Raw genomic sequence first — 24,050 nt, 5'->3', positions numbered from 1 at the left:
TGTTCGACATTTGCCTATGAGGTTGCCAGATTCCTGGCCTTTCTCACTGAACCTAGAACAGATTAGATGAAATGAAATTAAGAAAAAAAAACAAAAAACCTACCTCAGGGTATTGTTACCTCAGTATTCCTAATTTCTTGTTTATTTTTCTTTTTTTTTTCCTTTTTTTTTCGCTTGCTTGCTGGTGTTTTTATATAAAAGCTGATAGTCTTGAATATTTTATTTTTTTAAGGAAGAAATATTTTACTTTTTTTTTTTTTTTTTTTCCTCCTTTTTTCGTTTTTGGTGTGACTGTATGCGTGAGTGTAATTGAGGGTTTTTTCCTCACATGAGCTCAGAAGGACCCCCAGGAAGAATTCTGAAATGTTTAGGTGGTCTCTCTCGCAGCATGTAGGCCAGCCCTGGGGGTCCTTGGAGAGTCGCACTTGAGATCACTGTTCAATGGGACGTAGGACGGATCATACCATCTTTTACTGGTGCATAATGAACGTTGCTAGACCACAGGATTTTACGTTTGGCACATATGTGTGTGTTTGTCATACAAGCTGACAGTAGAATCTAAAAATGGCTTCTTTTTCTACCTTGTGCCATTGTTTTTGCACCTGTGGTGTGATCTTGATCATTCTGCACTGATGGATTTTGACATCATTGGATGACTTACTTGAAAGGGCTTGACTTAACTCGCCATGCTTGAAAAACGACAGCATGTCGGCAATCTTCGGCCCCAAGACACTGAATGTGAACCATTCAACATCTCTCCATTTTTTTTATTTGGGATCGAGTCTCGTCCTTCCCCATTGTCCCGTGCAAGTGTGCGCGAGTGTGTTTTCTAATTGAGTTGAAGTGTTAAATCCTCTTTTCTTCTTTTTTTTTTCATTGGTGAAGTGGTTTGGGTGTTTTAAAAAGGCAGGAACATAGAAAGACACTCTATGGCCTCGCTCATACTCATTTTTTTAAGCTGACTGAGAACTTAAAAGGTACCTTCGAAAAAAAAAAACGGAAGCCGGAAAAATCTAAAGTAAAAGAATCAAAGATGATCTTTCCAATTGAAACCTGTAAATAATTTGTTCACCGGAACAATTGGATAAAAAAAAAAAAATAATCGTTTGTATTTTTTTTATAAAATACTAATTGGATAAAGGACGGAAAGAGTTTTAACCGTTTAAGATGGATGGACACTGCCAGACCACATCCTTTTCAGGTTCCATTCAGACGAAGGGTATGCTAGCACCTTCATGTGCTTTAACCGGTCAAGGTCTTTTATTTGGTTTAGTGTTTGTTTGTTTGTTTGTCGTTTTAAGCTTCCCTTTTTCACACTAGATGGCAGTCTTCTGTTTTCTGCTGGAGGGTTGAACTGGTCAATGACTCATCTCCATGGAGACACAACACTGTTCCAGCCCATATAGATTTCTGTCAAGACGTTCACACACTTCTGCTCTGTTCAGACTGCAGCAGTCTTTTTGTTTTTACCTTTTTCTCTTTTTTTTTAATTTTATTTTATTTTTGACAGCAAGCATTATTTGGACATGACATCTGGTTGCGAACTGTTTCATCAATAAAAGACAAAAAAATTTGTGAGCGAGAAATATTAACATAACCGCAGATCTCCAAGAACTAACATAGTTGTGACAAAAAAGATTAAAAAAAAAAAAAAAAGAAAAAACAGAAATAGTAGATATATTATTGTAATTGCATTTTTTTGGTTCTTTTGTCTCTTTTATTATTATTATTATTCTTTGGGTGAAAGGTATAAGCGATGAGAGGGAGATGCCCTGGACAGTTTCGTTGGACGGGTGGACATTTGGTAAAGATTTCGAAAGCCACATTTGTCCCCTTCCTCTTCCCCCCCCCACGTCTTCTCACCTTTCATCCCCTTTCCACCACTCGCTACCTTCATCCGCTCATTTTAGTTTTGCGTTATTATCCAATTCAAAAGAGACTTGGCGAGCGACGTGCCGTTTCAGTTCTGGAGTTGAACGCCCTCTCTCACGCTGGCCTCGTTTGTGACCGTTTTCTCTGTTCAGTTCAGTCGTTTGATGTTGAATTTCTTTGCGATTTTAATTTTTTCCTCATTCGTCGTTGTTTTCGGGTCGGGGCGGGGTGGGGGTTTCACCTCAAATTGTCTCGATTTAATTTTGGATTATAGCTAGGTTTCTGCTCAATCAGAGTTCTTTATGCACAGACACCTCTTACACTGCTACTAGATTATTCGAAATACTAACAAGTGACTCATCCTTCACGTGATACCTGTGCCAAACCGGGGTTGCGTTTTGTCGTCGTACTCCACGATAAAGGAACTGATTTAAGACGGATGCAGTGCTCATATAGTTACACGGTTCCCAGAGTACCGCGAGTCGATCGGCCTCCCGTTTGGCACTTGGAAGTGTTTTCTTCTCTTCTTTTAATTTCAATGTCCTCCACGCGTTGTTGGTGGCGAGGGCTTGATCAAACCGTAGAACCGTTTAGCATACTTGAGCTTCGAAAAAAAGAGATAGTATGTTGTTTACTTATGCAATTCTGTGACGAGTCAAACGAATGGCTGTCGTTTGTCACACGGACTGTTAAGCGTCCACTGGGAAAAGTTGCATTGCAGTGCATAGATTTACATGTAGACCACAGGTTGACGCGCAGCTTAGCTGGGCGTGATCATCATATCGACGTTGCATGCCACTGTTGTATCTCACCGTGCTAGTTTCTGGCCTCTCCTTAAGGAAAACATTTTGGGTGCTACAAATGACGACTCAAACCTCACATAACTAGGAACGCTACCTCAAGACTTAGCCATAAGATTGTTTTTATCAAGCAGATGAGAGCGAACGTGCATGTTACATTTTACTTTTGAGTTTTAATTTATTTTTAGCTCTTCATTTCTGTAGACGTTTGGATAGAATACTACTCCGGCTTAGAGCCGGGACTCTTTTCGGGGGCGAGGTGGCAGGACAGGAAATGGATGTGTGGTGTGACGGTTTGCACGGGACGAGGAACGTCGAAAAACCTGTGAAATTCTGTTCGTGCACAATTAAGCTAAAATCCTTGTTGTGACTTAATGGTGCATTCGAGTCATGTGGAAAAGGTCGTATTTTTGAGTTGAGCGCGTATGAACGTGCTGCCACAAAGCCATTATTAGAAGTGGGGAATTATCCAAACGTGCAAACGTTACATTTTGGAGAAATTTAGTATTGCTCACGAGTGGATCCTCTGCAGTGAAAGGGCGCCGTCAGAATGAGAGTTCAAAAAGCGTCACACATAATCAGTCTATACGGTAACAGCATGTGACGTGGCACCCATTCACTGCAGAGGATCCAGTGGTGAGCAAGTGACGAAGAAACAAACTACATCTCGGATAGCTTGAGGGAGTATGCTTTTTAAACTAATTTTCATACAGGTGTTGATTTTTCAAGCTGGGGGCATGTCGGTAAGAAATCTCATGCACAAAATAACAAAGTATTGTACAATTACGATTCCAGCGCCTTCATTGTCTTCTTTACTCATCAGTTATAGAAGAAAACCGATTTTTGTTTTTCGTAGAAAAGCTACATCGCCTTCTTGCACCCACCGAAGTGACTTGAACGCACCTGACTTCGTAGTTACAGCATCCCAACTCATAAATACAGACTTCCCAGGAGGACTTGAACGCACCATAAACCCTGGTTATTATGAAAGTAATGGCACAAACGTAACTAGGCCAGCATTCGTAGAGTGACTAACGATACCTCTGTAGTCGAAACACACAACCGTGCCTGTTGCGCTATTTTCCTCTGTGTCCTTTCCCACTTCGATGGCACCACACTACCTCCACGCCATGCAGCCTTGACCCTTCCCGTTTAGAAGCCCTTTTCTCGCTGATGTTGAAAACGGTTTCACCGTCGTCTTTCTTTTTCTTTTTTTGGTGGAACTAGATTTAAATCAGCAATAAAATGGCACATCCTTCCCGGAGCTTCTACTAACATTCTGTCCTCCACCTGTAGTCCCATTTTATGACTTCACGGCCTGAATCGAAAGGCATGACACCTGTAACCATGTGTTTTTAATTTTTTAATTTTACTTTTTTTTTTTTTTTTTTTGTTGATCTACCTCTTAGAATAAAGAAAAACAGATAGAACAGATCATAAAACTAAAAAAAGGATACAAAAAATTAATTTTGAAGATGTTAAGCTTAATAAATCAAAAATAATAATAATAATAAATGACTTAAGCAACTGGGTAGCAGCATCTCCATATACTGTAGTGCATAGGAGTCTTTTACTTCCAAAGATGATTTTTCTTCAGTTGTATTTGAAATTGTTTAGGATGAATTTGGAATATGGAATAAATGGAAATGTGGGAGGGAAAATAAACATGTCCGTTTCACTATCCAATCTCTTTTTATTTCTCATTATTATTAAACTGACTTTATTTTTAACTTACAAATTCTTCATCTTTCTATTTGATTTATATTTCTGATGGCTTTTTAAAAATGACATAGGATTGTATCTCTTATGTTTGCAATAGAATCCGCTCTCTTTCTCTGTGAACCGCAACATAATAGTATCTTTTCAGGCCGCACAGAGCAGCATGATGTTGAAATTGTTTTCGTTTTTATTGTTTCATTTCACCTTGTAATGATGCAACAGGAGAGTGAAGGTCTGTTGAATTAAATGGGGCACATTTTAGGAGGATGAGAGAGGAAGGAGACTACCTTTACCTGACTACCTTTATCCCTTCACCCTTCTTACAGCAGGTGCCACAGACATTATCAGGACTTTCAGCCTCTGCCTGCCTGATTTTCTTTGATTCTCATCCACAATTGTTTTGAACTCCTTGTAAAGAATACAGAGCATAGATATGAATGTGACAATAAAAGATGAGTAAACCGGTGTCGCCTTGTGTCTGGACTGTGTTTGAGTGTTTCTGTCTCTGCTTAGGCGCATCTACATTGGATTTTCTTCCTAATTTAAAAGGCTTATTACAGTGTGTCATATATTATCTTGACTGCTTGTGTCCTTCAGTCAATTTAATCATTAGATAGGCTGCTCAGTGTATTTCTAATGCAGATGCTGGCACAAATACAGAGTAGTTTTTTATTCTTGTGACAATGGAAACTAATTCGCTTGGGATTTGCTAACACAAAAATACGCTTTAAGTCAAATTCAGTTGCACAGATGTTTTATAAAAACAGTTTTGTTTTCAAACACCTCTTAAAGATTTTAATACAGTGAAGGCAAATTGAAAAGGAGTTTTGCCAGTGATCTCAAGATAACGATAGCTATCAAAAATACAGGTTAGAGAAAGTTGTGAGACTTACTAAAATTTTAAATGACCTTCGAAATGCATATTTAAATATGAAATTTAATATTGTCGCTTGCTGTATAATCTAGAAAATGAAAACGCGTTGACGTTTAAAACATCTAAAACATCGTGTAATTTTCTTTTAAGGGGAAAAAAGTTCTGGGAGTCTTTTTTTTTAGGAGGAAACGAAATTTTGCTTTTCTCCGGTTTAATCCGTGTAATTAAAAAATACTGAAAGCAATTAAGAAACACCGAGAGTAATAGATAACCACAATTGCTATTTTACATTGTAGGCTATGTATGCATTTGTTTGGTTGCAAACAATCTTATATTTGCACAGCATCTATGTAGGCTATAGGCATTCATTATTCATTCTATTAATTATTAAACACTGCTAAACGAGAACGCTTTTGTTGTAAACATCGAAGTACGCATAAATATTATGTTTCCTATAAATGTCTACGTTTAAATAAATTCATAGAAGAGAGATATCTTTCGAATTATAAGCTATAGGTCCTGCTGTTATTAATAATTAAGAATGTGAATTAGATTACGTGTAGCTTACCGTGTATAAATAGTACACAAATAAAAAAAGTGTTTATGTAATGTTATAAATATATATTTTAAACAAATACACGAATGCGTTGTTATTTAGCTGCCATATATTCGCTCAGCCTATATGTAAAGAGTTCGTTCGCTTACAAATGATTGGTGGGCATCTATGACGTAGCCGTCCGAGTTTTGACCAATCAGCGTTAGGCGGTAATTTTCAAAACACAAATGGCGGCGGAGAGAACTGAAGCGTGAGTGTTGTCTATAAAATTATAAAGGCATGTGTGGAAATAATCATCTATTCGGACTATTTTATTGGTCCTTTGTACGTTTAAGGACGCTCTGTCACTATAAGAATCGAGTTAGTCCGCTGGCTCGTCGTTATTCGGATGGCGATAGCTGAACTACCTGAAGTCGTCGTTGCGACGGGAGTTTTCGCTAAAATACCATCGATACGGTTATTACAACGAAAAGGCGTGAAGTCCGAGAAGTGTTCAGTCACCACCGTCGTTTCATTAACCCTCTGATGCATCTTAAATCATTAGGGCTCGGCTTTACGTTACACCCAAAGCACCGGTTCACTGTCATCGTTATTTTTGCGACAGCGCACATTCATCAAGCTACGACACTATTTGAAACACTCCACCGATGAGCTTTCACAAGGACATTTTAATTAAATACATTTAACTATTTTTCTATATTTAGTAGATTTTAATACAAATAGTGACGTGCTGGTGAGCATGACAACTCAAAATAATAATAATAATAATACAGCTGCCAGATAGATATTGTATAAACGGGCACGGCTTGTTTTCATGATTTTTTTTGTGTTGTTGTAAAGATATTTCTATTTTTTAAGCAACTAAATGATTTATATCAAAGGATTACACAAAATGACCAAAGATCCTCAAATATAACAGACTGACGTTTTTTTTTTCTGTGGTCCTTGTTTGTAAGGACATGAAATATAGACAAATAAGATTTACAATATCGTCTGATTTCAGGATTCTGGAAAGGACCGACCCTTCCTTCCTGAAATCATGCAACACCACCGAACTGCAGGAAACAGGAGAGGGAGAAATTATGGCTCCTTATCTCATGGTAAGTTGGTGTTTATGCCAATAACTAACTTTCAAAAATTCACCGTTATTTAACAGTAAATTGTGATTTCCCTCAAATTATGTAAGAACCATCTACAACATTTGTGAATTACATTTTTAAAGTTTTTAAAAGTAGTCTTGCTTCTGATGATACTGGTGGCTAATACCCAATTGCCATGGTGTTATTGTAGCAACAGTAACTGCAGTACTATGGTATAAATTGTTTCACATCAAACGGATATATACATTAATGAAATATCGGTGCCCTTGGTGTTTATTTGTGTAGGACTGCAGGCGAAAACAGAAGCATATATTCAGGCAGCTGTGTGTGGTGGTTGACATGATCCAACTGCTGGCAGGTCTAGAGTCAGTGGATCAGCTACTCCATAAACCATGTCCTCAAAACCCAGGTAACGCACACGTCATGCACCGTTATATGTGACATTGCTACACTCGCTGAAACGGCGAAATGGTTTTGTGTGTTGGCATACAGGAAATGAAGCTCGTTCTGCGTGGAAGGCTTTAAAAGCCGAATATCAGGCGAGGGTTCAGGAGGTGGAGGAGATGATCAGCACTCTCCGGGATCGCATGGAGGAGCTTCATGAGAAACGGAAGACACTGGAGACTCTACTGTCTGCTCTGCAGATAAAGGTAATTCAGGATTTAGCAAACCAGTATGATTTATGTTTAGGTGTCATCTGATAAAAAGCTATTGTTTCAGGTTGCTGTGTTGCCTTATACTCATGAGTTTTATACCACTAAACATGTAGCTTCACACTTGAGTATGCTTACTGTTGTACTGTACGTTAAATCTCATTCTTAGAAAGAGCAGTGCAAAGAGAAGGAGAGAGTCACAGCTAAACAAAACCAGAGAGCTGAGGTAAGACGTCTGCTCGCTTTAGACTCCCCGGTCCACTTTTCGTCACCAAAAACGGCATTGGGACAAATGGGTTTAATCAAATCGGTCGAATTCTTACTCTCACGCAGAAACAAATCAGCTTTCAGTTGGAAGATTCAATCCAGGCAGCCCAAAACGCGATGGATGCCTGTGATTTGCGGTTTTCTAAGCTCAAGGATGAGGTTGAAAAGCAGATGGCTCAAATTAGTGACTGGACAATATTAAGAGATGGGTGAGTCTGTGCATACACTACTCTTAAAAAAAAAAAAAAAAAAAAAAAAGTCTTGGGTTGGTAGAACTTATTTATCAAGTAATTAAGAGAAAAATGTATCACAATTTCCACAAAAATATTAAGCAGCACAATTCTTTTGAACATTGTAATAGGATTAATAGCAATTTTTTTCTTGAACAGCTAATCAACGTTTTAGAATGATTTCTGAAGGATCATGAGACGCTAAAGCCCTGAGAAATAGGTTTCTGTTTGGTGTAGAAGCCCTATTGACTATAAACGTGGATAAAAACGAGGCTGTGAGAAGCAGGCTACATTGGTTTTTACATGGGCTTGCACTGTTTAAATAATTCACTTAATAATAAATCACATCAATTAGATTTTTTTTTTTTTTCTATTTTGGAAACACGCAACAGCAGTACAATTTATTGAACACACTGCTGTTGCCATTGCTAATAACCACAAGTTTTTATATATATATATATATATATTCAGAACATCTTTGCTGCAAAAATGTTTAACAAACTTCCTTTTTGACCCTCAGGCTGCAGACCTTGGTCAACGTGACTCACAGAAACATGGCGTACAGGCTGCTGTCAGTCAGTTCCTCTGAGCTGTGCCTTGAGCTCTTGCCTCATGCTGCTGAAAAATCACTTGAACCCCTGCGTGTCTCCATCACCATGACAACCAGCGATGAATTTCATCTTCAGGTACTGTGTCTTGGCATATATTTCCCTACAGAGATGCTGAGAGCTGTGTTTTATGAAGTGAGGGATGAATTGTCAAAGAAGAAACATGCTTGTAAATGATCAAGTTGTAAATGATGTGTACTTGCGTATACACACACACACTAGTTATGATGAGACTATAATCTGTAGTGCTGTATTAAATAGGATTATCTACTAGCATTATTCATGCTACATAACTTCAAACAAGTTTAACCACTAAAAGTACTATTTAGTCATTTAAAAAAAGCTATCAAGAAAGACATCATTAATGTAAACAATTACAGTTTTTTAAACAATCTGATATTTAAAAAACTTTGAAGTACGCATAAAAATTGTTTCCTATAAATGTGTACATCTTAGGTAACTCTATATATAACTCTATAAGCTATAGGGTTTATTGTTATTGATAATTAAGAACGTGAATTAGCTTAGTCTGTATAAGTAATATACAAATAAAAAATGTATGTAATGTTATAAATATATATTTTAAAGAACTAAATTTGTTATTTAACTGTCCTATATTCACGCAGCCTATATCTAATGGTTTCATTCACTTATAAATGATTGGTGGGCATCTATGGCGTAGGCGTCAGAGTTTTGACCAATCAGCGTTAGGCGGTAAGTTTCAAAACACAAATGACTCTTAAAAAGTCTTGGGTTGGTGGGATTTATGAAATAATGAAGAAAAATGTATCACAATTTCCACTAAAATATTACGCAGCACAATTCGTTTGAACATTGTAATAAGATCAATAGCATTTTTTTTTTTATTGTAGAATGATTTCTGAAGGATCATGAGAGACCTAAAACCTGGAGAAATAGATTTCTGTTTGGTGTAGAAGCCAAAATGACTAAAAACGTGGATAAAAACGAGGCTGTGACTTTTTTGAAAAGACCTCATCGACAACAACAGTACAATTTATTGATCAATCTGCTGTTACCATTACTATTAACGCCATAGTTTTTATTGTGAACAGTTATTACAGTTATTTCTATTGGATATATTAAAAACTTTTGAATGGCAGTGTACATATAATAATACAATTAAATATTTAGTTTTTGTGAGTGGTAATATTCCTCTAGAAAAGAAATACACATCTGTCTGGTTCTTGTTTTCTTTTACTACATTATTGTAAATCTATCTCTGTTTGCTGTGTTTCAGGTGTTTCAGGGAACTGCTGGTCTTGTAGAGGAGGCAGTGAAGGGCCGTCTTAGGCAGGTGAGCGCCGCCCTTGTGGAGGTGCTGGAGCGCTACATGAGTCAAGGAGAGATGCTGTCTGAGATTCAGGCTCTGCACTCCAGGTACATTTCCTAAAAGTTCACTTTCATAAATCTTATCATTTCTATATGGTTTCATGACTGTAATGGTCAGATTCATCACAAGTCGCTGATAAAGAAAGGTCTGTCGGTCCAAAGATAGCATACAACCCAGGTCTTCAAATTGAAAATCTTTCTTTCTTTAACCTCTCCAACGTTGCTGAAACATTTACGCTTACGTTAAAGAATTAGTTCACTTCCAGAAAAAAATGTTCCAATAATTTACTCAACCTTTGTCATCCAAGATATACATTTTCTTTCTTTCTTCAGTCTAGAACAAAGCATTGCACGTTTTTTCTTCAACCAACAGCCAACGGGTTGAAGGTCAAAACTGCAGTTTCAGTGAAATCGCTTGAAAGGGCTCTACATGAATGAAGGTCTTAACTAGTGAAGCAATCAGTCATTTAAAAAACTAAAATATATACGCTTCTTAATCACGAACGGCAGAATTTTTTCTGAAATTCCACCCAGTGTTTTAGCATTTTTTTTTTTGTCTTACCCTGCCTTTCTAAATTGAAAAACACAGCTAAATAACTAACCGTGCGTGACCTTTCCAATGTGATTACACAATGTGTGGAGTCACAGACTTGGTACTGGAAGTGAACTGAATACTTTTATTACTACTACATGCAAGCTTGCAATAATGTATATCATATATATATATATATATATATATATATATATATATATATATATAAATCAAGTAACCACCATCTTTTTTGTTTTGATTGGATTTCACTAAAAATATTTTCATTTAGAAACACAATAGAAATTGACATCTAAGTTAACAGCACTGGATCTCAACATTATGTTCTTTACAGCAAAAATGGGAAACTAGTTTAGAAACTAGAAATCCCCTTGTCTCATATACAGTTTTTGGATTGTTTTGACAGGTTTGCGATTGATTGGTGTCCTGCCGAAAAGCTTCTGATCTTTCTCAAGACTGCGAGCACGGTATGTCACCTGAGGGTTGAGGAGGGATACCCATCACACGGCCGAGCTACTCTCCTGTCTGTGAGGAAAGACGGCCTTCTGCTTGATATCACTGATCTAGAGGTGAGAAAGCGTGAAAAGCTTTCATGTCTGTTCACTAATTACTAATTACTTTTTTTACTAATCATGCTGCAAAGCATCGGAATATTCAATATCCATGTTGATGCTGATTTTTCTTTTTCACCAAATTTGTGCTATATTTAAACTTCATAAATATTATTTCATATTTTTATCAATTGTACTCTTTGGGTTTTTTGGTTGGCTTTAATTTAAAACCTTTCTTAAAATTAAATTCTTTAAAAACTACACTTTTTCACAATTTTTAAACATTTTCCTTACGATTGTAATACTTGAGAGCGTTTAATTTCGATAACATTTGTTTTTATAAGGTAATTTTTTTTTTGTTTAATTAAATATCAGAAATTATGACATTTTACATTCTGAACTAATCTTTCCTTGTTGTAAGTTTAAGTTTCTAGTTTAGTTGCATAACATTATGGCACTCTTTTAATGTTTGTTTTTTTTTTATATTTATTTTGATATCGGAACAATAATTTTTATAATTAATTTCCTCTCAAACATATATTTATAGGTGCTGCATTTAAATCACTATGAATTGCATCATGACCCAGCATTTTCTGACAATGTTCCCAAGCAATTGGAATATCCTCTCTTATAGGAGGTCAAGATGTTACCAGCTCAGATACTTGTAGCATATTTTTGAGTTTGGTTTGTTAATTTGTAAACCACTGTTTTCAGCCCCCAGTGCAACGTCCGGTTCTGACAGAGTGGCTTGAGTTTCTCTCCTCCAATCCAAACATCTGAAATCACGAAGTTTACCCCAAGCCAGACCCTCCGGTTAGACTTCACACCCTGAGACTATTATATGACACACAATCTATTTGTATTGTACAGTTCAAGTTGTAGTGATGAATGTTTCTGTTGTGTCTGCATTGTGAGTCAAAAGTTTCTTTGTCTAACCAACCCAGACTGTCATTATTATTTTAATTGTCATTATTATGTGGATAAAATTGCTCTTTACTCGTGCCAAAGGATCGGTCGAGTCAGCACTCCCGTTTGAGACTTGTATGTTTTCAAGTAGCAAAGAGCTCTGCGTTGTCCACTCAGTAATAGCAGGTCACATGACATCTCCAGTTTAAATGTTTGTCTGTTATATCACAAAAAGGTAAATAAAGTGAAATGGTATGCAGGTTTCACTTCCTTTTTTACGTTTACAGTCAGCTCTTGTTTTTTCACACTAGAGGGCAGCACTTCCTGTGAAGAGCACCACATGCATATTATTCCATCCTCTATGGTCTGACATAACAGGTTAGGTAACGATTTATACTGTATCTGGAGACTCCAGCTTGTTCTTCTGCTGCTTGTATATTTAATTCCATTTTTTTATTTACTACACATCAGCTGTGTAGAATTTTTTTATTTAATTTTTTTTTTGAAGTGTCCCATATTCCCATATCAGACATGAAAAGCTCCCATCACGTTGGATTCTGGCCACCCCCGAGCATGTTATGAAACAAGAGATCAAATTCACAGTCGTGTTTTTTCTCTTCCCATGGCTGTTCTGACATACTCCACTTGGCACTTAGAGCATGACTCCACTTTCTGTACCAGTTATTAGCCCTCAGGCGCTGCACAACAGGAGCCGCTCTCATTGGCCGAATCAGATGTGAGGTTTGGTCTGGATTTGGCCAATAGGGAGCTGTGAAGCTGATTATGAGGGCACAATGACCCAGTTCTGGGTCCATGTGTGTGGAGAGCACTCCACATATTCTCTGCTTGTTCTGGTGCCTGTGATGAGAAAGGGCCTGGACTACGTGATGTGCTTTGACAACAGTTTTTGTAGATCAGATTCCACGTCCGGAGGAGAAAATGAAGACAGAGCTTGGTATATAATGACTTTTGAGTCCTTCGTAATTACCTCAGTAAACTGTTGCTTCTGTCCCTGTTTATCCTGAATAAAATCTGGTTTTGTTTGTAAGCTCTTATATAATATGTAGTATCTTATAATCAGTATTTGCTAGCATAGCTACGCATACCTTCTCTTTACTCATTGCACATTGCATTAAAAAAGTGGCATGTTTTGCTTATTGAAAGTATTTACTCATATCTGTGTAATGAGGTGATTTATGATGAATGAAAATTGTGCCCCATTTTGCTCATTTTCTGATTTCTCATGTTTTTACTTTTTGCAGTAGTTTTTTTGTTTCCTGTGTTATTCCCGGCACATTTAATCACTAAAGAATTTTTGCTGAATAAAGGTTTTACTATTTTTAAATTGTACTAATGCCAAACGTACATAATGTACTAGTTTACTTCTTTTTCCTGTTCACCGTCAGAGCTTATGGAAAAGAATTGACATTATCATTCCCTGTCTTTCATATTTAATATTCTACATGTCAGCTCCCGCTGGAGGACACAGCCCCAACTTCACTATCGAGGGCAGCAATAATATATTTTCCCTAGTGCTCTTGTGACACCAAAAGCAACTTTTTAGTATACATTGTATTTTAGGAAGTCTTTTTTTGTTAGTATTTTATACATTTTATTGTATTTGCGTACACAGATAAACCAAAATTTATTCAAAAGTTAAAAACAATACATAGAGATACTTTAAAAAAAAAAAAAAAAAGACACTACATTCTTGTTTCATAAAATGCCTTTATGAAGAAGACAACTGAAATACATGTCTTTATGTCTATAATATGCATACACTCTACTTATACGTCTGTGCTTGAATAGATTCATAATTTGCGCTGAGCATGTGAACTTTACAAAAAAATATATATTATACATTTTAAAACATTTAAAGTATGTATATCATATTTACACATATTTTACAAAGTCACAGGGATGTGATTATGTGTGAAGGTTAATACCACGTACAGCTTGTCATTTGCATTTGAGTTAAAATGATCACAACTTTCTCTGAGTGTGGGTATAGCAGGAACCCAGGCCGCACTGGGCACGAGGAGGCCATCGTCCCCTGTTTGGAAGTGGCCTGGAGATCCTTCTGGCCTGGCTGTGACTCCTTGCGAGAGGAATTTTGCACTTGTTCCCCATGAAAATGCAGTCCAAATATGAGTGGCTTTTTTTGTCTGCTTTATCATTACCTTAATCTTTCCACCCATTTCAGGTAAGTACTGAAAGTGGCTCACGGACCCGTTATGGTTATCAAGCCATATAGACTACTGACCAACCATTAGGCACCAAAGCGTCCCTTTAAATGTGTCATCAAGTGCTTTTAGGCGCCAAAGGCATGAGTTTGCTTTCTGGTGGGTTCTCTTGGAAAGAGTTCTAATGTTTGTACCCATTCTGTCTTGCAGTCAACCAGAGGTGACCCACTTTCACCAGCTTCTTGCAACCTCAGGCGTCAATGCGGAATGAGAGCAGCTTCTCTGAGTGCATGTTATTCAGCGTGCGCAGGTCAGGAAGTTTGAGCAGCAGCTTGGTGAATCGGGAGGCGTCGTTAGGGGCGTTCTTGCTGACGAGGGATCGGAGAGCCCGGATTAAACTCTCCTGAAGCATCTCCACTGAATTCACGTTTTCAATGCCAGAGCGGTCTGTACAACAGAAACAAACAATGAGAGACCCGTTTAATTAGTGGATCAAATGAAGGTACTTCGTGTTGGAATGACGTGATTTGATTTACCGACCCGCATGTTGTTTCAAACTCATAAAGCTTTTGTTGATTAAGGTAGCTTTTACAAAAACTGAGGTTTCTGTGCTTCCGTTGAAGTTCTAAGTAACCTAAAGATCCAAAGAGGTCATGAATCTTCTTGGTTTTGGTTACGTAGACTTTCAGTGGAGGAACCGAAACTCTCAGGTCTCATTAAAAAATATCTGAATTTGCGTTTAAAGATCAACCAAAGCCAAGGTTTGGAACAATATGAGGGTAAGTAGAGGATGACAGTTTTTATTTTGAGTGAACTTTAAGACTAATATGTAACTGACCTGCAGACACCAGCACGACTGCAGTGAAGAGTCCCAGTTCTTCTGCTGAGAGCTCTAATGCGTTGAGTTTTTCACTGAAGTCGAACATGGTTCCCAGCAGGTCTCCCATGCCCATGCTTTTCAGGGCCTCCAGGCTGTAGGTGGTGCCAGAGATGAACGTTACGGTCCTCTCTTTTAAGTTAAACAGAGAGGAGAAGCGCACCATGAGGACCTGCAGGAGATAGTCGAAACAGGCACTTAGTAAAATGTTCTGATTGTAACAGATTGCTAATTTAAAAATAAAAGACCACTAACTTACCTCAAAGGTTCCGGCCTTCAGCAAAGTGACCTGGTCGTTCTGGGATAGCGTGCTGAAGCCTGGGATATGTTTGGCAAACTCCACCACCTCTCTAACCGCTGGGGTGAAGCTAAGAGAGAAGTCTTCCCAGATTTCCTGTGGTGTTTTGTTGGGGTCTGAGTAAGGATGCATGTTCATTGGACAAGCCTGGGGAAAAAAAAAGGTATCATCATTATAACGTCTTTACTTAAGTCGTCTTTACTTGGTAAATGTAGAGTAGTTTAAATAACAAAGGGCTTACCAGCAGAATGTCCTTGCGTTTTTTCCATGGACAGTTCTGACCCTGGGAGCTGCTGTTCATCTCCTGACTGTGGTGGATGCCAAAGAGGTTACTGTTTGGAGTTCGCTGACCATTGTTATTGTGCTGCTGATGTTGTCCAGAGGCTTGGGAGGCTTGAAAATGGAGGCCGTTTTCTTGTGGCACCTCCAAGTTGTTACAATGATGAGGGACATTGTTATCATGGTGGTAGATGGTGTTGTGGCCGTTGAGGTGGTATCCAGCCATGCAGCGGTTGCTGCTTTGGTTGTCCAGCTCCCCGTTGTGTGGCAGGAGTGCTGGACCCAACTTATCATGTGCGTAGATGAAGGTCTCGCGGTGTGCTCTGGTTATGGCGGCTATGGTTTTGTCTACACCTGGGCTGGAGCACGGTGGTGGAGAAGTCGTCAGTGCCGGGGGACTCTGAGCCGGCTGCACTGAAGGGGAGGCTGGGGCCGGAGGGGAAGGGGACGATGCTATGGGCACTGCGGGGGGCTGGGGTTGGGGTCCCACTGTAAGCCCCGGGCACGGAGATGAGGATGAGGAAGAGGTGGATGGGGATGAAGACGAAGAGCAAGGGGTGTTGGATGTGATGCTCGCCAGCTGGAATTCATTTTGAAGCTGGTTGTTCACCATGTTGTTCATGGCGTTCTGCATCTCGGCCAGCATACGCTGTTTCTCACGTTTCGGGATACGGCCAAAACGAACAGCTAGAGGTTAAAGAAAGGATAGTATGTCACAAATTCATCATATTTATGCCGTATGTTTATGTTCTATTCATAAATGTTTCATATTGGGTGATACTTTAGATTTGTTTATTGGTTTCAGCTGATACAGGATATGTATTTGTGTGCGCTCTTTTTCCCCATTTTTGCATTACTTTTATTTACAGTTTGTCTTATAAACACTAATAATTTTAACATTAAGTCTAAATATTAATTATATTGAATTAATATAATATTGATAAAATTATTAAATTGTATACTGTATTCACTGCCCTTTTTTAAATAAGGTACATAAATTCTATTCATTTTAAAACATATATATATATATCATTCTGAATTTTAATATCAGTGAATCCCTGAATGTTTCTCCAAGTTTGGTTGTATAGATATTTACCGTCTCGGGACATTCCCACAGACAGACACTTCTTGAAACGGCACTGCTGGCACCGGTTCCGGTTGATCCTCATAATGGTACAGGTTTCATTCTTAAGGCACTTTTTGTACTGGATGTTCTGCTGGATGCTGCGTCGAAAGAAGCCCTGTGGACAAAGCAAATAACGTAAATGTTAGGTTTTCGGAATGCATAATTTAATATCTTTTTTTTTTAATGTAACATTGTGGTGCATGAGCATGTAAATAAATGCTATTGTCATACCTTGCATCCCTCACAGGCATGGACACCATAGTGAAATCCTGAAGCCACGTCGCCACACACTTTGCAAAGCAACACCATTCCGTTCAGCTCTGGATGATGTTAAAGTCGGATGTTAAAATCATTCTGGATACCATACTATACATTAATCAGGTAAAAAAATATGTGGTTCTTATTGCTTACTAGTAAGGGTGGCAACTGATTTGTTGGGTGAATTGCGTGCACTTCCACCATCATCGCGTCCTCTTGGGGATCCACCAGAGCACGATGAGCTTCCGTCCTCTCCTGATCCTGAACTTGAGCTGCTGCTGCTGCTGCTGGTGTACATGCGTGAGGAATCCTGGGATCCATTGGGGGAAGGTGGGAATGAAGAGCCAAAGCAGGGCTGTGTAAGGGACTGCAGGCTGCTGTTGGAGTTCTCGCTGTACATGGACACGGGGCTGGTGCGGTTGGGAGAGCCTCCGCATGACCCGATATATGATATTACCCCACCTAGCGACAGAAGAAGAAAGACACATTTATGAAATAGTCCTCTTTACACCACTGTGGGAAGAAAAAAAGCTCAAGAGGCCCACTGAGAGGGCTCTAATAACGTTCTCAGGTATTTGTTCTCCTCCCTATAATGGCCCATCCTCGTTAAGATTTTCCCATAAAAGCTTCTCTCTACTACACAAGCAGTAGAAACAGATTGCGCCATGGAAACAAGGAAGTCGAGGGAGCAAGAGAGTCTGTTTTTGTGGAAAATGAGGGTACTTTCTAGGAACTGTTATTGTAAACTGCATGGGTACATTTAAAAAAAATTACAGCGACCACTCCTTTCTTCCTGAGTTTGTGCCTCAATTGGCTTGCGGTTTATAGTTTCACTGGCAGCAGTATGCCATGTGAGCAAGCCACTTTTGCCTCATGTTATTTCCATTTATAAAATACACAACTTTGCATCATGTGTCAGTTACACATGCCTAAACATGTGCATTTATGACATTTACAACACTGTTTTTGTTTAAGTTACATCCTGTTCTTTAGCATCCATCAGCTCAAATCAGATAAGACTAGTCAACAACGCACTTAAGAAACAGCGCAGTGTGCTACAGTTTACACCATAGCATTGACTCTAGCATGTAAATTATTACTTTGTTTCTGATACTTCCTTTCCTAATCTCTGATCCCTTAAGGTCAACACACGGGAACCATATTTTGGGCAGATTTGTGCTAGCGTTGGTCTTCTAAAATAAATGGTGCACCCACAGATGGATACATATTAAGTGTCAAATGAGAGACCAAAGTTTATACTGTACATAAACTTGCCTGGCCGATTTTAAGAATTATTCTGCCAAGTGTTTGCGAGTATAATCTTTACTGAGCTTTAAATGTCAAGGGTGAGCTGGTGTAGAAGTTACATAACAACTGTACACTAGCACAAAAGGTCAAAAAGTCATTGTGTCAGGTGGAGCCAAGACTGGGAAACATGGTATAGTTTTATCCCCCCCTATGGTCTGCCTCAAAAGCTCCTGAAAAACACTTGTCCCGCATTACATTTATCAATGCGTGTCCACTAGCTTGCTGTTCACTGTGCGTCTTATATAGTTACATGGCAACAGTGGTTTGAGATCTTCTCCCCGCTTTTGCTCAAAAACGTGCCTCCTCCGGCTCCTAATTGTTTTTTCAGTCCAAACACTTGGATATTCCAAAACATTGTGTCAAAGGAAATACTTGTGTAAGCACAAAACGGATGCGTGTGAGCTGTTGAAGCGTGTCATTGGGGAAGCACGCCTCCCCTCCACGTGCGCCGCACAAGTACAGCCTTTCAACGAGACTCGCTTCATTAGGCACGCCTCTCAAAACACACCCGCTTTTTAAAAAACGTACACCATTCATTTGAGCCATTTACAATCTACATTAATAAATGCTGTCGGTGTGTTTTCGTCGGGTTCATTATATTTGTCTCCTAATTAACCCACTCGACAAGCGTGTCTTGAGAAAATAGCGCGCTATGTTCGGAAAACCCCCCTTTTTTTTAAAACTGTAAAAGGTAAAATGGTGTATGTGGCTCAAAATTGATAGCAATCATTAAACAATTTACGTTTAAACACCTTCCCTATTAGCTATATAGTTCGGGTTGACTGTACATTGGTAACCGCTACCAAGCAGCACAGCTTGAACACAAACATGACTTTTATTTGTTTACCGGGGAGTGAAGGATATAATTAAATATTCAACTATTTGACTTCTGAATAAGCGACTGACCAATCACAAGCGCGCATTTCAGCCGCGTAATAAGTAGCATATTCCGAATTTACAGACAAAGATTTTACCAAACGGTTTCGAACGCGATTCATCCGATCGGAACTGAATAGAAAGCATTCGATATTCGGGCATTCTACACACTACTGGCAATTAAAACCATTCTAAAATGTTTTCGAAACGGTTTCCTCTCTTAATAGTATCACAAACCACCATAATCCGCTCGTTGTCAGCACATTAGAACACTAAGCTAAGTCTAAAAAGGAATCTAACGAAAACAGGGACGGGGATATTTAGTGACGCTTTATTCATGTCATGAGAAGAAAAAAAACTGTTACGTTAAACTGGATCAATTTCATGTCCCACTTTTGAGGCGAACACGGGTTAACGTGACGCCCAGCCCCGCGCCTCGCTCTCCCGTCCAATCGCAGCGCGCACATGGCTCGGATTGCGGCGTCACACACGGGTTCGCGCTGGGAGGGCAGACGCGGCGCGAGGCGGAATTATGTAATGAGCGCCTGCGCTTACCAATGGCTGTAGGCGGAGAGCAGAGAATGAAAACAAAAAGCACATGGCTAGGCACAGCGGTCCATGTGAATCGAGCGAGGATCGTCGACGCTCGCCTGCATCACAGGGATGTCCGTACACCTGACTTTTCAGTTATGACCTAGTTCCCCGAAATTCACGAGAACACTGTGCCTTAACCCGTGATGTCCTTGTCCTCGTCGGCTATTTACATTCTTTGTATGTACAGGACGTTTATCACGCCAAATACAATATAAACATTGAAAGTAAGCATACTTGAACAGCATTTTTCAGTCCACACCTAATTGAGTTTCGCGAAAGCACAAAGACGTAGCCTATTTGCGCGTGCTTAGGTACATATTTAAATATATCTTCGCGATTGTTTATTTCAGCATCACGCGACGTTAAACAGGCTATTACGAATGGTCGAGCTATGCTTATAAATGTACTTTGCGGATCCGTCGCGCATTCAGCAGTGCGTAGTAGAAACTCGGAGACATGAAACGTAACAGTTACAAAGCAGAGCGGAACAGAACGATCAACACGATCTTAGATGATTTTTTAAAAGCATCCAGAAAGTCTTACCTGTGTTGCTTGTATCTACTGCTGTCGTCATGTTGAGCTCCAGTAAAGTCATGCAGATTTATGGCAGAATCGCCAGAGAGATGCACTCTCTCCAGATGCACTTCTGTTTTTTTTTTCTTAGAGATCGGTTCTTGTTTACGATAAAGGCATAACTGCCACGAAACGACCGTCCTAAAACCGCATAAAATACGCGCTCATCTGCTAGATGCCGAGAAGTGATGTTAAATGCTGCGCGAAGGCGTCAGGGAAATGCGGTTCATTCAGTAAAAGCGTCTCACACGCCAGTGCGCCTGTCACTCGCCCAATCTGTGTCGCTCTGAACTGTTCTGTCAAGTCGGCCCGGTTTTGCTTTTTGCTTCGTTCCGAGGAGCATGGACGAGATGAGCGCAGGCGCGCAGCTGCACGAGGCTGGAAATGTGTCCATGTGACCCCGTGAGCCTCGTGGCCCAGTGACACAGTTTCTCCAGAACACATTTCAGTGCGAATTTTAAAAATCCCAGCGCACGTGGCCGCATCGGTGTTGGGAAATGTAGTCTAATTTGAAGAGTTTGAAATCGCCTGGAATAGTTTGTGTATGACTGAATCGGGCATTTTTGCTCGCGTCTCACGCGTGAAAAGTTGTACATTTAAAGTTGTGTTACAGAGAGGTAATTTGTAACTTGTAAAGGTGTGTGTACACTGCAGACTAAAGGAGCAATTAACTTAGATCTGAGGAAACATATTTGTACCTCTGGTTTAAGATGGGGTAAAATATATTCCCCCCAAATAATAAGTTGCTAGAAAATGTTAAACATAGACACTTGGAATTAATTGATATTTAAGTTGTTATTTAATAATTGCACAGCCTAAGAACAATTCTGTTTACCCCCAAAAAAATCTTCTATGCTAAACTCGTGTATTTTGCATGTATATATGGACATTTTCCCCTCCATCTCACCCTATATAGGCTAGTAGTTACATGCTAGGATGCAGAAAACCCTGGTTTTGAGTTATTTTGGCACCTTTTGTGCCTTTTCAGCTTTTAAAGCTATTTTAAGGTTATTTTCAAAACAGCAGTTCGCCCCCAAAATAAGTTTCCACTGTGTCCCAGATAGAGCGCCTCCCCAAGAGAACGGCTCGCAAGGTTTTTGGAGGAGCATTATCCTCTTTTGGGGCTCCAGCAGGCACGTGCCTGAGAACAAAACCGTGCTACATAAAAAAAAAATAGAGCATCTCGCAGTCACATCTGTATAACATCAATTATACTGGCCATGGCACTGCATGAGCCACTTGTTGCATTCACGTGAACCACTCTGGCTCCAGGTATGATTAATCGTCCTCACCTGTACAACAACAGTGCGTGACGCTACACGTGACAAGCGGGCGGAAAACAGAAACGTAGATGATTCACCGTGTGGCTGATGTTGCGAGCTGACCACGCCTGCTGCTTCTATTTTGGGACTGTATCTTTATGGCAAGTGTCTGAATTTTTTGTGCTGGTTGTTTTGACTGTCGCGGACGCTGATAATAACAGTGCCCCTGAATAAGCGGGATGGTAAAGTTTTCGTCACGTTTGCACATCACGTTACCTGGACCAAACACCATGAGACCGGGGCGCGCGCAGCATGTAATCGCTTCAGTGGACTTATAGCTGCGCGCGCATCGGCTCCCGCGACTTGAAGCAAAGGCACGACTGCGTTTGACACATCGCTGAGTTGTCACATGCAAGAACACTCCGTACGCGTTACACACACCGTGCCATTTCTGTGCGCGCGCGCACATACACACCCACACACTCACACACACCACTCACATGGAGCGCACCGATGTACCCTATAACCTGCTCTGTTTTTGTTTATTTTGTTAACAGACGCACAGTATCTTGGTCAGTGCTAGATTTCAAAGACAAAACTAACCTGGTAATCAGAACTCAACTGAAATAAAATATCTATCTATCTATCTATCTATCTATCTATCTATCTATCTATCTATCTATCTATCTGTCAATCTATCTATCTATGTATCTATCTATCTATCTATCTATCTATCTATCTATCTATCTATCTATCTATCTATCTATCTATGTCTTGTATTTGCACCTTGTTTGTTTATTGAAGTTCTTAATCCCCCCCAGGAAGTTACTTGAAACCTTTTTATGTTTGTTTTGAAGTTACAACGCCCTCTCTGACACACCCTAGAAAAATATTTAACTGTTGATCGAGCATGGGTTTCAAGATTCGCTTGTATACAGTAGAACTACATATTTAGTCAAAGTAAAATGTTTTAAAAGTCATTATCTTAAGTCCATCAGAGATGTTATGAGCAACGTGAGCTTAAATATATGTAGGTTGCATAGGCCCATTGCCCTTAATTAAAAAAAAGTCCAACTTTAGACTTTTAGTTGAAAACGAGGGGGGTTGCGTTTCAGTGTAAACGGAGGTAAACGGAAACTTCGGAAAACGATCTGCATTGACAGATTCTCCGGCCATTTAATAATAGGTTATCTACTTATAGCTACTTATCTTATACTTATACGTGCATTAATGGTCATGCGACATGCGTTTTATGTCGTCTAGTGTAAACTTTCACTCTAAAACGCACACGTGTTTTAACACGAAAACGCACTCGTGTAAACAGGGCCTTGGTCGTGGTGTTCAAGTGCCATTTATCTGTATTTTTTATACGCAATGTTTCGTTTTCGTGCTACTCCTACTTAAAAGCATAAATGATGCACCTTGCGGAAAAACGTTCATTGATGTAGCCTATGCTGAACTGTGGCATTATTACGCGCTGTTTCTTTTAAAATAGATGTGACGCATCAAACCTTAGAAGGTCTTTAAATAACCTCACTAGCTAATAATCTCCCTAAAAACCAACACACCTTGTCAGTGCATATTTTTAGTAACGATGATCAATCTGCAGCATGGTAATCGGCCAAGCTCTGCATATCTCAACTGTTCTGCTGTACTGTGCTGTTCTGCTTTTTTTTTTTTTTTATCCCCGTGTTATTTTGTCCTCTCTGTGTTGTCTGGCGCAACAGCGCCCGTGCTCGACAACGTGAGGAAGTATATGCATGGCCAACACTCATTAGCCTCTCATCATTGCGGGTTTCCTCCCTCTGGGAACACCAAAGGCGGTAGGACGGCCAAGACCGTGTAAACGTGTTGGTCAAATATCGAAGCGTTCCTGAACGATGAGCAAAGCTGCAGCGTTAGTACACGATCCTAACAGCATAGCGCCGTGTCTTTTATTGATGATATTCAACAGTTCAAATCGGCCACACGACGGTTTCATCGAGAGCTAGGCTATTTAGCGCAAGGAGGGTTCTTGACTGAGCCGATTAATCAATATCTATTCTAAAAATAACCTAACCTGATACACATGGGGCTCGGGCTTTTTTAGGAAGGGAACTCTAACCGTCTTAAAAGCACATAAATTTCCCTTTGACAAATGAGCACTTTTTTTTTTTAAACAGGAGGTTGAAACGCTTAGGCAGCCATAAAAGTTACCAAAGTGGTGTGTGTTTTCAAACGAACGATCGCGAGAGGGTTAATGTGGGGAAGTAACCATAGCAACAGTGAGCTGCTTGTGCGCTTCTCTCAGCATCGTACTACATTTTTTAAAAATGCTGTTATTATCACTGTTATAGACGCTACTTGGCATCATATACACACACAGGGAGGGCAGAATTAT

The 24,050-nt window shown here is 39.5% G+C and overlaps 2 protein-coding genes across 2 annotated transcripts; one reads left to right on the top strand and one right to left on the bottom strand.

The window, feature by feature from the left end:
* Nucleotides 1-6,007: 6,007 nt before the first annotated feature.
* On the top strand, nucleotides 6,008-12,295 carry si:dkey-225f5.4 (ZW10 interactor). Its single transcript, XM_043235130.1, has 10 exons — nucleotides 6,008-6,071; nucleotides 6,825-6,921; nucleotides 7,207-7,330; nucleotides 7,414-7,571; nucleotides 7,744-7,800; nucleotides 7,908-8,050; nucleotides 8,592-8,757; nucleotides 9,938-10,077; nucleotides 10,986-11,148; nucleotides 11,845-12,295. Exons 1-10 carry the CDS (start codon nucleotides 6,049-6,051, stop codon nucleotides 11,908-11,910), a joined length of 1,137 nt encoding a protein of 378 aa, XP_043091065.1. The 5' UTR covers nucleotides 6,008-6,048; the 3' UTR covers nucleotides 11,911-12,295.
* Nucleotides 12,296-13,744: 1,449 nt separating this feature from the next.
* On the bottom strand, nucleotides 13,745-20,768 carry nr1d1 (nuclear receptor subfamily 1, group d, member 1). The gene is made up of 8 exons (XM_043235129.1): nucleotides 20,379-20,768; nucleotides 17,211-17,519; nucleotides 17,031-17,119; nucleotides 16,770-16,914; nucleotides 15,636-16,360; nucleotides 15,356-15,541; nucleotides 15,058-15,268; nucleotides 13,745-14,666 (listed from the first exon to the last, which is right to left on the bottom strand). The coding sequence occupies exons 1-8, from the start codon at nucleotides 20,428-20,430 to the stop codon at nucleotides 14,470-14,472; spliced, it is 1,914 nt and encodes a 637-aa protein (XP_043091064.1). The 5' UTR covers nucleotides 20,431-20,768; the 3' UTR covers nucleotides 13,745-14,469.
* Between the last annotated feature and the right edge of the window lie 3,282 nt (nucleotides 20,769-24,050).

Source organism: Puntigrus tetrazona, chromosome 3 (assembly GCF_018831695.1).
Source record: "Puntigrus tetrazona isolate hp1 chromosome 3, ASM1883169v1, whole genome shotgun sequence".
In the NCBI taxonomy this organism is placed as follows: domain Eukaryota; kingdom Metazoa; phylum Chordata; class Actinopteri; order Cypriniformes; family Cyprinidae; genus Puntigrus; species Puntigrus tetrazona.
The sequence above is the reverse complement of the archived record's forward strand: the minus strand, read 5'-3'. Positions and strand labels throughout refer to the sequence as shown.

Bases quoted from the DNA above. Each gene is read 5' to 3' on its own strand.
- nr1d1 (XM_043235129.1), bottom strand. From the start codon at position 20,430: ATGACTTTACTGGAGCTCAACATGACGACAGCAGTAGATACAAGCAAC. The intron at 16,915-17,030 runs GTATGACAATAG...CTTTGTCCACAG, and splicing joins ATGCCTGTGAGGGATGCAAG to GGCTTCTTTCGACGCAGCAT. The intron at 15,269-15,355 runs GTAAGTTAGTGG...TATCTCCTGCAG, and splicing joins TGAAGGCCGGAACCTTTGAG to GTCCTCATGGTGCGCTTCTC.
- si:dkey-225f5.4 (XM_043235130.1), top strand. From the start codon at position 6,049: ATGGCGGCGGAGAGAACTGAAGC. The intron at 7,801-7,907 runs GTAAGACGTCTG...ACTCTCACGCAG, and splicing joins AACAAAACCAGAGAGCTGAG to AAACAAATCAGCTTTCAGTT. The intron at 8,758-9,937 runs GTACTGTGTCTT...GCTGTGTTTCAG, and splicing joins GCGATGAATTTCATCTTCAG to GTGTTTCAGGGAACTGCTGG.